A 15,464-nucleotide genomic window follows, 5' to 3' on the forward strand; every position below is an offset into this window, starting at 1 on the left:
CTCCTTTGATAACCATTTTTAAAGTTTCTTAATTACCTAGGTAGTTGTGGAAGATAATTCTGCATAACTAGATTTTTTTTTCAAATACATTTATTTCTGTAGTGTTCTCTTGCTAAACATTCAGAGTATATGTTTTTAAAATAAATACATTTCCTGTATACTGGAATTGTCTACTAGGTTTTCCCCATCTCTCCCCACCCCAGTGAAGCACCTTATAAAATTTGAGAATTGAAACTGAATTGGTTGCTACTATCATGGGTAAGAGCTCTCATATTAATAATGAGGAGGTTTATACTCACAACATACATTTTTTTTTTCTGGCTACAAATGGAATATATGCTTCTGTAAACAATATAGACACGTGTGATTTAGAAAATGAAAGTCCTCTGTGGTCTCCCTCTCCATGAGCATCACAATTTGGTGACTGTTCGTCAAGTTATTTTTTCTTATTCATAATGCATATGTAGTGTTATTATTATTTAAATATATAAGTGCTTTAGGGATTATGTCATTCAGAGATTCTGATCAACTAATTTCCTTTCCAGTAGTCTTCCTGGGAGATGAATGGTGCTCTCTCTATTTTGCATGTGTCAAAACCAGACCCTCTGCCCTTTGAGACCTAGATATTCTACCTGGAGAAAACTTGCGTGGTTCTGACTTCTAGACCTGTGCAGTTCCTGTTTGTTCCATGGTTTTGCTGTGGTTTTAGACCACAGATATTGTTTAAATTAATAATAGTATCTTACTGCCTGTGACTTTCAGCAAAAACAAGAAGGAGGTGCTGATATTTTGGGGTTTTAACAAATAGACAGTTACTGGGCTCTCTAAAGGACAGATTCAGAATTACTGTAGAGTTTCTGCAGAGTTGGTGGTTTGGGGGGGATGCCCAGGCTCCACTTCAGGCCGTCTGTATTGCATGACTCCAGGGAGCACCATTCTGGTTGGGTTGTGCTGCAGGGGCACCATTCACACAGAACACCTTGTGAGTAGTGCTTCCAGGTTGTGCAGCGCAGTAGTACTGCCTGACTGTATATAATTTTATTTTGAAATTGATATAAGTGGGATGTTTTGAGTTGTTAATGTTTCTCAGTATGTGTTTGATGAAAAATGTTATTTTTGTTAAAAAAAACAGTGTGGATTTACTGTGAAGCTAGTGAAGCATAAGTGTCAGGTCCTTCATTTTTATGGGGCCCCGTTCAAGGTCTTGGGAGGAGTTCTAGCAATTTTATATATGTAATTTTATATTCTTTTTCTCGAAGAGGGTCCCAAATTGTTTGAGTTTCAAGCCCAAAAAATCTGCATCTGCCCCTGGGCCTTCCCTCTTGGAAGGGACCTGTGCATTTGAGGGGCTGAGAGGTACTAACACTCCTGAAACTTAAGCTTATTTAACTTCATGGTAAATCTGCCCCTGGTTTTTGAATATGCATTTCTGTATGGATTTATATCCATATAGTTGCACATTAAAGCACAATGAATCATATATACATGAGTGGAAGAAAGATAACTCAGAAATTGCTTAGGACGTATCGCAGTCATATTCCCAATTCCTTCTATATAGAGCCTGTTGACTGGGCTTCCTGGGCAATCAGGTGGCGTTTCTCTTCTGAAGTGGACACTGTGCAGATCCGCGCTGGCATCTCCCCTTCCTTTGCCTGCAGATTCGTGGTACGGATAAGAGCAACGTGCAGGAGTTACACATCGCGTACCGGTACGGAGAGCACTATGACAGCGTTCGGAGGGTCAACGACAACTCAGAAGCGCCTGCACACCTCCAGACTGATGTGAGTGAAGCCTCCGTTTTCTTCTCTATTCTTAGCCCTGCAGGAACCAGGTTGAGAGCTGTGTGCCCTGGAGCTAAAAACCAGTGATGTTTTAATAGAAAGTTGCCTTTAAGAATCTCTGGGCTTGATTTTTTTTTAAATTTTGTTAGTTCAGGTGAGAGCAGCAGATAAAATTATTGTTCTTTTGCTTTCCCTAACAGCTGATGGCTATGATTGCATGAATATAATTTATATAAACATTTAAAATAACTTTTATGTTTTAAAATTAATCCATGCTTTGTATCTAAAATTCAGAAACTATAGAAAAAGTAGAGAAGAAAATTTAAAATGCACAGAATCAAAAATTTTTGTTATTGTTTTCGTATTTGTCTAGCTTTGTTTCCTGCTTTTTTGCCATTAACATTATTTCACAAGCCTTTCCTCACATTATTAGACACTTTCTTTGTAATTAAAAAAATAAAGTAAATGTCACTCTCTCACCCTTGTTTACCTCCCTGGATGCAACCAATGTTATTAGTATATCATAAAATTACCTAGAGATATTTTACATATCAAGCAAATATGTGAAGATGTGCATGTATTTCACTTTTGCTGGAGTACATTCTTCCTATCCACAATTGTAGCATCCTCTGTATACTGTTCTGCACCATGCTTTTCGAATGGAACATATCTCGGAGTTTAATTCATAGCAGTACATAAGGAACTTCCTAAATCTTTTTAAATGGCTCCATAGTGTTCTAGTGTATGGATGCATTATAATGTGCTTGAATAGTCCCTTTGATGGACTTCTAGATGGCTTTCAAACTTTGCTTTTACAAACAACATGCAGTGCCTTATATGTGTATCTTTTCACACATGTGCGAGTGGATTTGTGGAATAAATTCCTAGAAGGTTCTTACTACATCAGAGGATGTGTGCATTTATAATTTTGGTAGATATTGCCAAGTTGCTCTCTGTAGAAGTCTTAGTCAGTTTACACTCCCACTTGCAATATGTGTCTCTTCTGCACCTTTGCCAGCACAGTGTGTTACCAAGTTTTTAAATCTGTGTCACTGTTAGGGAAAAAATAGTTTTCTTAACATAGTTTTAATTTGTATTTTTCTTATTAGTGAGCTTATGCATCTTTTCTTGTGTTTAAAACCTACTTTTGTCCTTTTTTGTGTGAACTGTATTCATGTTTTTGTCCATTTTTTTCCTGTTCAATTTTCTTAATGATTTTTAGGAAATCGTTATGTATTAGGGAAATTAGCCTCTATTTGTGGTATGAGTTGCAAATTTTTCACAGTCTGTCATTTGTCTTTTTATTCTTTCCCATATTGTCTTTGCTCTGAAGGAATTTTAAATTTTTATGTGGCTAAATTTATCAAGTTTTCAAGACAACATATAAATGTCTTCTGGGTTTTGGGTCATGATTAGGAAGCTCTTCCCACTCTGAGGTTAAAAAGAATTCTCCCATAGTTTATTTTAGTCCTTCTGTACTTTCATTTGTTAAAAGAAATTAGATCTTGTGTCTATTTGGGATTTATGTTGATATATAGGTGTGAGGTATGGATCCAACTGTATATTTTTCCTTGTGGTTACCTCGTTGAACCCGAACTGTTTATTAATTACATGTCTTTTGTCCACTGATTTAAAATGCTGCTTTTTTCATATAATAAATTCCCATGTGTAGTTGGGTCTATTTCTAGACATTGGTTCAATTCCACTGGTTTTTCTCTTCATATGTTAATGTGTTCATTGTTTTAGTTAAGAAACAGTGTATTTGAAAATCTAGTAGAACTCTTCACTCATTGTTACTTTCTTTTATTTTTTGATTTCCTGTATATTCTTGCTTTTTCTGTTTTATATATGAGTGTTAGAATATGTTTGTCTAGTTAAAAAGAAGTCCTGTTGATAATTTGCTTTTATTGGATCTCATTAAATTAATAGATTAACAAGCAAAAATTTTCATCTTTATGATGTTGAATCTTCCTAGCCGGGAACCTGATACGCTTTTTATTTGTTTCGTTGACTTTTTGGCGATCTGCGGGAGCACTTTTTTCATATAGCCCTTTCCCATTTTTTACTGAGTTATTCTTAGATGTTTTATGTTTTCTGTTCCTGTTGTTAGGAAAGGATCTTTTTCCCCTTTATATTTGTATATGTGAGATTTGTTAACAAAATGTTAATTACGTACATACCCAGCTATGCTAGAGAATTTTCTTACTTTTTAATTGAGGTAAAATTCACACAACAGAAAATTCACCATTTTAAAGTATATGATTCAGTGGCACTGAAAACACCTATAAAGCTGTGTAACCACTTCCTCCATCCAGTTCCAAAACATTTTCATCACCGCGAAGAAAACTTGGTGCCCATTAAGCAGTCATTCCCCATTCCTTTTCTATCCCAGCCACCACCAGTCTACTTTCTGTCTCTGTGGACTTACTTATCCTGGACATTTCTTATAAATGGCATCACACACTATGTGGCTTTTTGTGTCTGGCTTTCCTTAGCAGGGTTCATCCATGTCATAGCACTTATCAGTACTTCGCTCTTTTCAAGGTTGAATAATATTCCATTGTATGATATACCACATTTTGTTTATCCTTTCATCTGTTGACGGGCATTTGGGTGGTTTCATACTCTTTGGCTGTTGTGAATAGTGCTGCTATGAATATGTGTGTATCGTATTTGAGTACCTGTTCTCAACCTTTTGGATATACAGTTGACCTGTGAACAACACAGGGGTCAGGGGTGCCAATTATGTGCAGCTGAAAATGCAAGTATAACTTATAGTTGACTGTCTGTATCTGAGCTTCCGTATCTGCAGTTCGGCATCTTTGGATTTGACCAGTCGTGAATTGTGTAGTACTGTAGTATTTACTACTGAAAAAAATCTGTATAAGTGGACCGTGTAGCCCAAACCCGCCAACTGTATATCTAGGAGTGAAATTGCTGGATCATATGGTAATTCTATCTTAAACTCTTTGAGAAACTGCCACACTGTTTTCCACAGTGCATAGCTGCACCATTTTACATTCCCACCAGCAGCGTATTGAGGGGTCTGCTTTCTCCACATCCTCACCAGCACTTGTTATTTTTACTTCTTTTTAAAAGATACATGTACTTTAAAAGATTAGTGTCTACATGTCAATCCCAATCTCCCAATTCATGCCACCACCCGCCCCCACCCCCCACTGCTTTCCCCCGTTGGTGTCCATACGTTTGTTCTCTACATCTGTGTCTATTTCTGCCTTGCATACTGGTTCATCTGTACCATTTTTCTAGACTCCACATATATGCATTAATATAAGGTATTTGTTTTTCTTACTTACTTCACTCTGTATGACAGTCTTTAGGTCCATCCACGTCTCTACAAATGACCCAATTTTGTTCCTTTTTATGGCTGAGTAATATTCCATTGTATATATGTGTCACATCTTCTTTATCCATTCATCTGTCAGTGGGCATTTAGGTTGCTTCCATGACCTGGCTATTGTAAATAGTGCTGCAGTGCACATTGGGGTGCATGTGTCTTTTTGAATTATGGTTTTCTCTGGGTACATGCCCAGTAGTGGGATTGCTGGGTCACATGGTGATTCTATTTTTAGTTTTTTAAGGAACCTCCATACTGTTTACCATAGTGGCTGTATCAATTTACATTCCTTATAAACATAGGATTTTCCAGAATTCTTTTTGTTTGGAGTAGTTTTTTTGTTGATTCTCTCTCTCTCTTTTTTTTTTAAGGTATAGAATTATATTATCTGCAGATAGCGATAACTTCTTCCTTTTCAGCTCTATGCTTCTAATTTTTCTTTTTTTTTGGGGGGGGGGCGCTAATTGCATTGCTGTTACCTCCAAGACATGGTTAAATAATCATGGTGGTGGTGAAAATCCTTGTTGTGTACCTTACTTGAATGGGAATGAAGCATCATTCTGTGGATTTACCGTGGTTATTTAACCATACTCACACTATGAAACCTTTAGGTGTTTCCAATTATTCACCACTCTTAGTGGCACTGTGAGGAGCGCTTTAACAAAAATCCTTTCTATACTTGACATGATTTCCTTTGGATGAATTTCAAAGACTTGCTACACATAGCCAAATGGTTAGGGTAAATTTTTAGAATAGGTTGCTTTTTATTAACATTCTAAGGAATAGACTGACATTGCTAGAGTCTACTTACACTTTTACATGCAAAAGTAGCAATGTCCTTGCTCATTTCCTGTCTCCCCGCATTAATAGCAAGCAGGGGGAGAAAGTGATTGGGAGCCACAGAGGGATGATTTTAGCTTTTCTGAACTGGGTTTAGGTTGTAAAGGCCTGTGGATACCAAGTGAGCGGCTCTTCAAGTTTTTAGAATTTGACAGGTACCCTTGAGTGTGGTGGTAGCACATGAGGTTAAATGAGTCACGCTCACCTGTGATAATCTGGTTGGGACAGGAGCTCCAGCACATTGCTGATGATCAAATAGGGCCTAGGGAACCAGATGAGAGTTGTATGTGTGTTTCTTCAAGATGAGTTGTCCTGCTGAAAAAGCTCATTGGGTGCTAGTGTAGAGGATCAATTCTGTTACTAAGCTCACAGCTCTGGAAACCGGCTGAGACAGATATGTGCTGTCTGAGTCAGCAGTCATTGCCAAAATGTTGGTCTCTAGAAGCTGTAGGCGCTCTAATGCCATTTTTACTGAACAGTTTATCCCATATCTTGGGCCTTTCTTTTTAATACTTCAGTTGTGGCCTGGAATCTCAGTGTCTGGATAGAATTTAGCCTAGTGATTGCTATTCCTTTAAGATTGTCACTGGAATCTTTTCCCATATATTTAGATGTTTTTGAGATTAGAGGGTCTTCCTGTATTGCACATTCTGAACATAGTTTGCTAGAGTTCATGATTATTACTCTTTCTGTGTACTTTAGTTTCAGATGCTTCATCAAGATGAATCAAATAAAAGAGAGAAGATCAAAACAAAGGGAGTTGACTTTGAAGATGACCTGAGAGATGAAGTAGAAGACGCTGTCCAGAAAGTTTGCAATGCAACTGGATGTTCAGTTAGTATTTGTCGTGCAGCAACAGTGGTTTATAGACAGGCATTGCTGTGCCTAGTTTATCTGCTAGTTTTGTGGCATCACTCTAGCATGCTGACAGCTGATGGGCCAAAATAGGCCCATGATATTTGTAGTTTAATTAGCTTATGTGATACAGTTGAATGAGAGATGTTCATTCATTTCTCTCTTGTTTGCTAGACTTTATCCAATACTGTTCAAAATCCTAAGGAAGTATGTGGGTTTATTATTTTCTGACTAGTGCGGTTTTATAAGAATTCATTTTATTAAATGGTTATTTCAGGTGATTAACCTTACTGAAAATTAAGACATTTTCTAAATGGAAGGTCTTGAAACCTTGCCTCAATGACATCCTTTTGTTTATTTTTAGAATAGGTTGCTTTTTATTAACATTCTAAGGAATAGACTGCACATTGCTTGAGTCCACTTACACTTTTACATGCAAGTTTATAAAATTGTTTGTCAGATTATTGATGTAGAGATAGGTAGAAAAGTATGCCCAGAGTCTTGATGTGTTCCTTTGTTTCTTTCATAGGATTTTAATTTGATAGTCCAGAACCTGGAAGCTGAAAATTATAATATTGAATCTGCGATAATTGCCATGCTCCAGATGAACCAGGGGAAAAGAAATAGTAAGTCCATGATTGATATTTATAAGGTTTCAAAATGATTATGTTGGTGATTTTCCAAATACTTATTTTTAATCAAGTGACAGGTAATAATTATATTGTTATTTATTCATTCAGCAGCTTTATATATGCAGGTGTTTTTTACTAGGTGCCAGCCCTGTGTCAGAGAGAGTATAGTCTGGGGTGGGGAGGGGCTTGGTGGAGAGAGATAAGTAAATTGGTATAATAAGACATAATGAAGTGTGGGTACAGGCTGCTAGGGGAATGCATGAAAAGGCCACCTAGCTCAGTTTTGGAGGAATGGAAAATGTCAGGGAAGACTTTAGCCTTTTAGAAATAAGATCCCGTTATAATACCAAAATGATCATTGAAATGGAATGGAGAGAAAAATTATTTTTCTAATGGAAATATTTAAATTACTGGCACCTGTCAACTGGTGATAATTCAGAATTTCTTTTTGCTTGAACTGAGTTTAATTCTGTGATTCAGAGGAAGGAAAAAAGTTGTTAACAATGAACTGTTTTCTCAAGTTATTTATTTTAAATGATTTCAATATTTATTGCCAGACATTATGTGCCACATACTGTTCCTGGCATTATAGTTTTCTGATTGGGTATTTTATTATCCTCCTTACATATTTGCTATGCCTTCTTAGAAAACTGTAAGTAACTTGGTCTTTGTGATTTTAAAATAACGCTATGCAGTGTCTGTGCTATCCCATATGGTATGTACTTGACATGTGGCTAAGCGAGACTGAGGAACTAAGTTTAAAATTTTATTTAACTTTATTTAATTTTAATTTAAATAGCTACGTGTGGCTTGTAGCTACTGTATTGGAGAGCACAGCTTTAGAGCTTGTTTCCTTTCTGGTTTTGGAGTACAAATGAAAGATTTCCCCCTAAAAATTCATGTTAAAAAGTGGTTTAATCTAACAAAACAAAGCACTCAGCTGGTAGGAAGCTGATGATAAGACTGGTGGTCAACAGGTTATTTTAAAATTTATCTTCCGATTTTTACCAATTATTTTTTCCTTATGTTCCCCACTGTATTGACTTGATATTAGAATTTTGCCTCAAGGAAACTTGCTCTCCAAATGCCAGTGATCTAGGGACCCGGGTAATTTTGGAGTCATTTAACAATAATTGCATTGTGTAACTATCTTAGGTTTTCAATTTAACAAAATATCTTTCTTCGGAAGATGCAGAGGAGAACCTTGAGTCCAGTGGCCGAGTGCTGAAGCAGTGTGACCCTTTATGGGAGGAGGGTGGCAGTGGCACCAGAATCTTTGGAAATCAGGGCTTAAATGAAGGCAGAACTGAAAACGATAAGTCTCGGGCCAGCCCTAGTGAAGAAAACAAAGCAAATAAAAATCACCTCCCCAAGGTAGGAAAGATGGGGCTGTAAGGGCAAGTGGTGGGCTGCTGTAATTCGGTGGCGTGGAGGGAACTTGGAGCTCAATTTAGTGTGTGATTTTCTCTTGATCTGTGAAAGTGGTTACTGTAGGAAATACAGGGAGTGCATGAGGGTATATCATGAAGTGGAGGGAAGACCTCACTTGTCCTGCCTGGACTTTGCAGTGATGGCTAGAAGGAAGTATACCGTGAATTCATACACGCGGATCAGCTCCATTTCCCGCCTAACATTACTGCGTGTGTGGGTGCTTTCTGTGCTAACCCAGGTGATTGAATCCCATTTTTTTTGTAAATACCATCACCTTCAGTGAACATCTTTGTGTATAAGTCTTAGTATTTTGCATTATTTGCTTGGCTAGAATCCCAGAAATGGAATTAACAGGTTAAAGGGCATGGATATTTGAATCTTTTTAAGGTCTTTTGGTAAATTGTCAAATGCTTCCCGGAAGGGTTGTACTGCTCCCTTCCCAACCCCACTCCCACGAGTAGTATATGACACCATTAATTTTACTGAATTTGGAACTTATCGTAAAGACTTTCACCAGGAAATTCTGAGCTCAAAATGCAACGTAATATAAAGGTCACAGGCAGAGGCTAAGATGTGATAAGCTTCTGAGGATTTTGCTAGGATCCCCTGGGGCAATAAATTATGTACAGGAAGGCATCCTATGGCATGTTTGAGTGTTACCTCCTGCTGGACTAGGGTTAATGTTTCTTTAGTTCATTTTGAATTGGTTTATGAGGAGAATGGAATTGATTTCGTTTGCTAGCTCAGCAAGAGGGTATAAATTTAAATGTAAATTTGAGCAGTAATGGGAAATGAATCATTTTTGGTCTGTTAGGTGGGTTTTCTCTGTTCTCGTTGAAAGGCAGTCTGTAACCTTTGCATCTGTCAGCCCTGCATTTCCCGTCCACTGGTGCAGCCTGTGTCCCCGTGCAGGCGACTCAGGTGGCAGTCTTCTCTTTCAGGTCACGAACAAACAGAGGCGAGAACAGCAGCGACTAGAGAAGAAGAAACGACAGGAGGAGAGGCACCGTCACAAAGCCCTGGAGAGCAGGAGTAGCCACAGGGACAACAACAGAAGTGAAGCAGACGCGAGCACCCAGGTCACCTTGGTGAAGACTTTCGCGGCTCTCAACATCTGACTCTGGCCTCCTGGGAGTTGTGAGAAGGGAATGGAAAACGGAGGGCCGTGTGCCAGGCTTTCCAGCGAGGCCATCCTTTTACAAAACGAAACTCAACCCACAGAATCACACACTGAGTTAGTTTCCTTCAAGCTGCCTCCTTTTTTGTTCAGTTTTGTCAGTGATGTGTCTTATTTAATGAAAGTGCAGTGAAGCCATTCATGTTCCATAATTAAAATATCGACTTTTAGGGGTGGATAGTTAGGTCAAAAAAACCCTTTTTAAGTGTGGTTTTATTTGCCCTGAAAATCAGAGTTTGGTGACCCCGGGATCTTTCCTTAACACTCGGGGTTTCACTGTAATTGTTCACGAAGTAGTTTAGATTAATTGCTAGAAATTCAGAATGACAAGTTTCCTTTGTTTCTCTTTCATTTTCAAGCAGACATTCATATGCAGGATAGTTTATAAATGATGTCCAACTCAGGTACATGTTTAGAATTAACTTTCTTCTAATGCAAGTTAATCAGAAAATAATTCAGGAAGTGTTTTCCCAAAGTAATAGGATGTGAAGGTTGTGGCCTGTAGTCAGGGTGGAAATTAAACAGCTGCGTTTCTCTTCTTCCTGATTCTGATGCTCAGATGGGATGCAGGTGCTGTTGGTTCGTTTGCACTCAAGCCATATGATAAATAGGCCAGACTGTTAATTAGGCCTGGGCTTTGCCGGAAAATCTGTAGTGTTGCTGAGTAGTTTGTACTTGTTTCTTGACAACGAGAAGACAGTGTATCATCAGTGCTTATGATACAGTTCTGGGATTCTGATAGCGGGGAGCGCAGAAGCCATAGTTGGAAAGGCAGAAGTCAAGGGAGTCCTGAGATTTTGCTCAGGAAGAAGTCTGAAGAGGTAATTGATATGGGGTGGGGGGTTGGGGGTGTCTGGAAGGATTTCTAAGGCTTTTCACGTTCACATTTTAAGTAAGTAACTGTCTTTTCTTCCTTACTATTCTGGATTTAGAAAGATGCCTTCAGAGAGATAAAAGGTAACTTGACCCTTTGCTGAATTTTCTTAGTATTGTGAAAATGAAATCCCATAAAACGCTGCACTTAACTTCTTTTTAGTTAAGCCCTGTTTGGGGATTTTGCTGTTCAAAACACTCTCCAGCACCCTCCAGAAGTTGTCAGTGACTTAGGTTAGACTAGCAGGGCAGAGAACTTACTTTGGCTGAGGCCTTCAAATGACTCCACAGTGCTGAAATAGATTTGGGCGGTGGAGAGATTGCATTCCTCAAACCGAATTAGGTGAATGTGAACTTTAAAACGAATGTATGAAGTGGCCAATCTTGGACTCTCTTTGCCTTTTGGGGACCTAATATTTGGAGAAATAATATATGCTGAATCAAAAGGTAAATTATTAATTACCTCCCCCATCTCAGATTTCAAAATTATCAGAGTTCCGAGGCAAAGGGAAAAACTATAAAAAGGTTTTGACACGTGTAGACATTTCATCGTGTGGGCTGGCCTTGGATTCATTGGATTGCCTTTATCAGCAGGTGATTTGCCTTCTGTGGTTTTGGTGATGTATTTTAATTTTTTGTTTGTTTGACTTCGGTGGCGTTTTGTGGCTGGAGCATCAGTAGTCTCTTGGAAGTGCTCCCAGAACATCCTGGTACAGTACATCGTAATATGTAGCCGATTTAGAAACTGCACAGCGTTTCTTCTTTGCACATTGCGGAGTCCTGAGTTAGAGCCTCTAGTACTCAGTTCAGACAAGTGAGGGGTCTCCGTTGTCTCACTGTCTCCAAGGGAGTGAGGTCCAGTGCTTCAGGATCTGTTCTCTTGGCTTTTAACTCTGGGCACGTTCCCGACTCTGGCTGAGCGTTTCTGAGCGAGCACTCTTTCTTGTCTGTCTTGTACTGTGAGAGTACAGGAGACCAGATCCCCTCAGAAAGACTGATTGTGTACCAGAAATTCAGCAGAATTAGGAGTCAGAAATCGCTTGAGGGAGACCCGTTGTCAGAAGTAGTAGGATCGCTTTATTTACTTGGTTAATGAAGGTGGCCTTGGGCCCTGTTGGGTTTTTGTTTTTTCCTGTTGGGTTTTAGAAGTTGCTAAAAAGTTGCTAAAGATACTGGGCACATTTATTTATAAATTACCTAATTCTGATCATAGGCTTCGGCATTTCTTGGGTAAAATAACAGTGGTTTTAAAAACTAATCAAATGGCTTCAGTAGTTTTCTTTTATTACCATTTCATAGTTTTCCAGTTATAATTGGTCTGTGTTTAGTATGTTAATTATTAGGAATGGGGAACATGTATCCAACTTTAGTGATAACTTCTAGCTAAGGGTTTAAATTTAGCCTTCACTGCCTCAGTCCCACCGAAGCATGAGGTAGATGGAATCCATGTAGTGCTTGGTTGCCTTGGTAGGCACGTGAGAACTACTTTATTGGCAGCCAAAATGGAGGCCCAGCATGTTTAGTCCTGGGATGACTGGTCAGTGACGGTTACCGGGTGTAGTTACTCAGGTGAACCGCATAGTAGGAGGCGACTCTTTCTTAACCTCTGTGGCTGTTAGAGGTTTGTTATGTGCGATTGTCTCGGTAGCTTTGGTCAGGAGAAGGGGGATGAGGCTGTGGTCCGTAGCTGCTTACTAGTCTTATAAACTGTATATAAAGGTTTTATGGATTTTAAAAAAAGATTTTTTTAAAGGTCAAAATACAAAATAAAATTTTAGTAGCATCAGCTTTGTACTAGAGAGGTAGATGTATTGAAACAACATAGAATCGCAACTTCTGAATTAATATAGTTGCCACCAGGAGATATTAGAGAAAGAATGTATATGTATATTTAATTTTTCAATAATAGGAAATACGCTTTCAGGAGTGAAGTCTGGTTGAAGAATTGTGGCAGAAAGAAGAATCTTAAGTGTTAGTTGAGCTTGTCTGTAGTTTCTTTTGTAAGCTCTGAAAACACTTCCCTACCTATTGTGATTCTGAGGGCTTGTGAAGTGGGAGCTCCATTGTGGGGCAGCTAGAGTGGGCCTTTGTGTAGGTCATTTCTCATGGTGCTGCCTGCTTCCCTGGGGAGCGTTGACGGTTCGAAATGATACTGTCCTGGGGTGGGGGGAGGGCCATGCTGAGGGGGGAGAGCTGCTCCCATGTTAAATAGGTAGATATCAGATGGACTTGGCATTGAACTGTGCTCGTAGTGAGTCCCTGTCATCCGTGTGCAGTTTCTCTCATTCTGAGAAACTGGACTGCCTGGGTTTTATCGTGTCCACATAGAATGCTGTCAGTTTTACCTCTGTGAGATGTTCAACTCGAATGTGCAGTCAGTTGAAGGAAACTTGGGTTCCTAGTCAGAGCTGACTAACTCTCACCCTGAGCAGAAGGGTCTGTGTGGACGGGGTGGCGGTGGAGCTTTGTAGTTTCAGTGTCACATCTGTGGCCCTCCCTGACTCCCATTTTGGGTGGATGCGTAGCTCTTCACCTTTTTTTACCTCAAGGCTCTGTCTATAGCAAACCTTTAGACTCAGAGTCTGATGCAGTGTTTGTGTTTTGACATTTTCATTATTCACTGTTTTGTTCATCTCAGCCTTCAGAACAGGCGCTGCTCGAACTCTGGGGCCTTCCGACGGTTGTTCTGAGGTGATTTAATAAGGGCGCTTTATACAAGGTGTGTTTTCCTGACTCTAAAGCAAATTGTATTTTTCCATTGATGTTGTTAAGTTGAAGATCTCGACGGCATATGTAAATGATAGCAGATCTTCTGCTGTCACGTGCGGGAGGGGGAGTGGATAATTGGATTGAAGTGGAGACATTGAGCACCCGGCGCGAAGTGCATGGCACAGTACGGAACTCAGAAGGTGCGCACAGGGCCCGGCTCCGGGGAGGAGCTGGGCCTCGTTGACCGCTTGGCTGCGTCTGTCCAAGGTAACGTTCCCTGTAAAAACCTCAGGCTCTTAACCATCTCCTCTGAGGAATTACCTTCTAGAGCCTTGCTCTCCTAGTTCAGACTACTCTGTAGCTTGATTAAAACGTTTAGCATTCTCGCAAAGTTACTTGAGAGGGGGCTGGTACCGGTAGAGAACAATTTCTGTAAGAGCGCGGCCTTCTGCGTGGTGACTGTGGTTTAAGCAGGGCATGCCCCTGGGCCCGGAACTATCCCTGCTCGCTGTGCTGCAGCCCTGGAAGGTAGTGGCCGCTGGGCGAGACCTCGGTGGTCTGCCCCTCATCCTCCGCATCTCGACATCCAGCAGCTCACTGTTGCCAGTCATCTGTGGTAGCTGTTTGAGCACAGTCACAGACCTCAGCCTGTGGTTTGATCCCCTGGCAGGTCCCTCAACCAGAACTTGAGGAATGCGGGTGTGGGCTCCTCTCATGGTTCATCTTCCTTGGGGAGAAGGGCCCTCGGCCTCCCTGGCTACCCTTCCAGCGTCCGCCACCAGCACCGAGCTCCGTGAGAAGAAGAAAAGAGCCAGGGGTCGGACATCAAACCTCCGTGTTCCTCTTGCTGATGTAGAAGCGCTGGTGGGTGTTAATCCCCTTTATGAAGGAGGGCAGGTGGGTCTGTGGAGAACACAGGGGCCTTCACAGGCTCAGCCACCTTCTCTTTTTTTCTAATTGCACTATACTTGTCCTCACTGCAGTCCGAAGATATTTAAGACCTCTGTGGGGTCATGATCCATAGACTTAGCAAGTCTTGCCTTATCTGTGGAGCTGGACGGGGGGAATGTGACCATTGTCTGATGTCCATAGTTCATTTCCTCCAGGATGTTTCTTTCCTCAGATTGTGTTACTCTGAACCATTTTATTTTTTATTTACCAAAGTACTGTACTTGGCTATTTGCAGTGTTTTCAAAACCAAATGTTTCTTTTTTTGTGTTTTTAATCTTCAATACTTGGTGCAATAGAAGCTGCAAAGATGTGCCACTTTATCTATGAAATGGAGTTTTGTATACCAATAAATTCTAGTTTAAAGACAAAGTTTCAAGTTGTTTTTGTCACTGTCTGGCCGCCGTTTGCATGAGACAGAGCATGCTGGGCAATGTCCTCCTTAGAGACCTTGGCACGGAAGATGTGCCCGTTCTTCCAAGTGTATGCTCGTCTGGGGTCTCACTGAGCTTAAGCAGCTGATTGTAGCTTCCGTCCAGGGGAGTATGGCCGCCGCACACACTGGCAGGGCCATCCCTCAGATTTCTGCCTGGTATCTAAGAACGTCTCTGATAGTTCGTAGTTGTCTAAATACAGAGCAGCTGTCTTTTGGCTTCCACCTTGGGGTTTCTCTAGAACTCGGGGGCTTGGTTTGATCCCATTCCAGGAGGGAGCATCTTCCCCCAGGCGCACGTGGGCAGCGGTGACTGCACGGACTCACCTGGAAGAGGTCCTCGGGAGGGGGAAGGGCGGCCACAGAAAACCAGAGGGAGGGGACCCTTTGGCCCGTGCAGCAGGGCGCTGCTCGCACGGGGCTCCAG

The 15,464-nt window shown here is 40.5% G+C and overlaps 1 protein-coding gene across 1 annotated transcript in view; it reads left to right on the forward strand.

Moving 5' to 3' along the window:
- OTUD3 (OTU deubiquitinase 3) overlaps positions 1-14,976 on the forward strand; it is a 29,204-nt gene extending 14,228 nt beyond the window's left edge. Inside the window, exons 4-8 of the mRNA XM_067722511.1 lie at positions 1,659-1,781; positions 6,682-6,813; positions 7,364-7,460; positions 8,656-8,840; positions 9,839-14,976. Of these exons, the coding sequence (XP_067578612.1) occupies positions 1,659-1,781; positions 6,682-6,813; positions 7,364-7,460; positions 8,656-8,840; positions 9,839-10,015 (714 nt within the window). The 3' untranslated portion in view covers positions 10,016-14,976. The remainder of the gene's footprint in view (positions 1-1,658; positions 1,782-6,681; positions 6,814-7,363; positions 7,461-8,655; positions 8,841-9,838) is intronic.
- Positions 14,977-15,464: the final 488 nt, after the last annotated feature.

This window comes from Pseudorca crassidens, chromosome 2, assembly GCF_039906515.1.
Source record: "Pseudorca crassidens isolate mPseCra1 chromosome 2, mPseCra1.hap1, whole genome shotgun sequence".
In the NCBI taxonomy this organism is placed as follows: Eukaryota; Metazoa; Chordata; class Mammalia; order Artiodactyla; family Delphinidae; genus Pseudorca; species Pseudorca crassidens.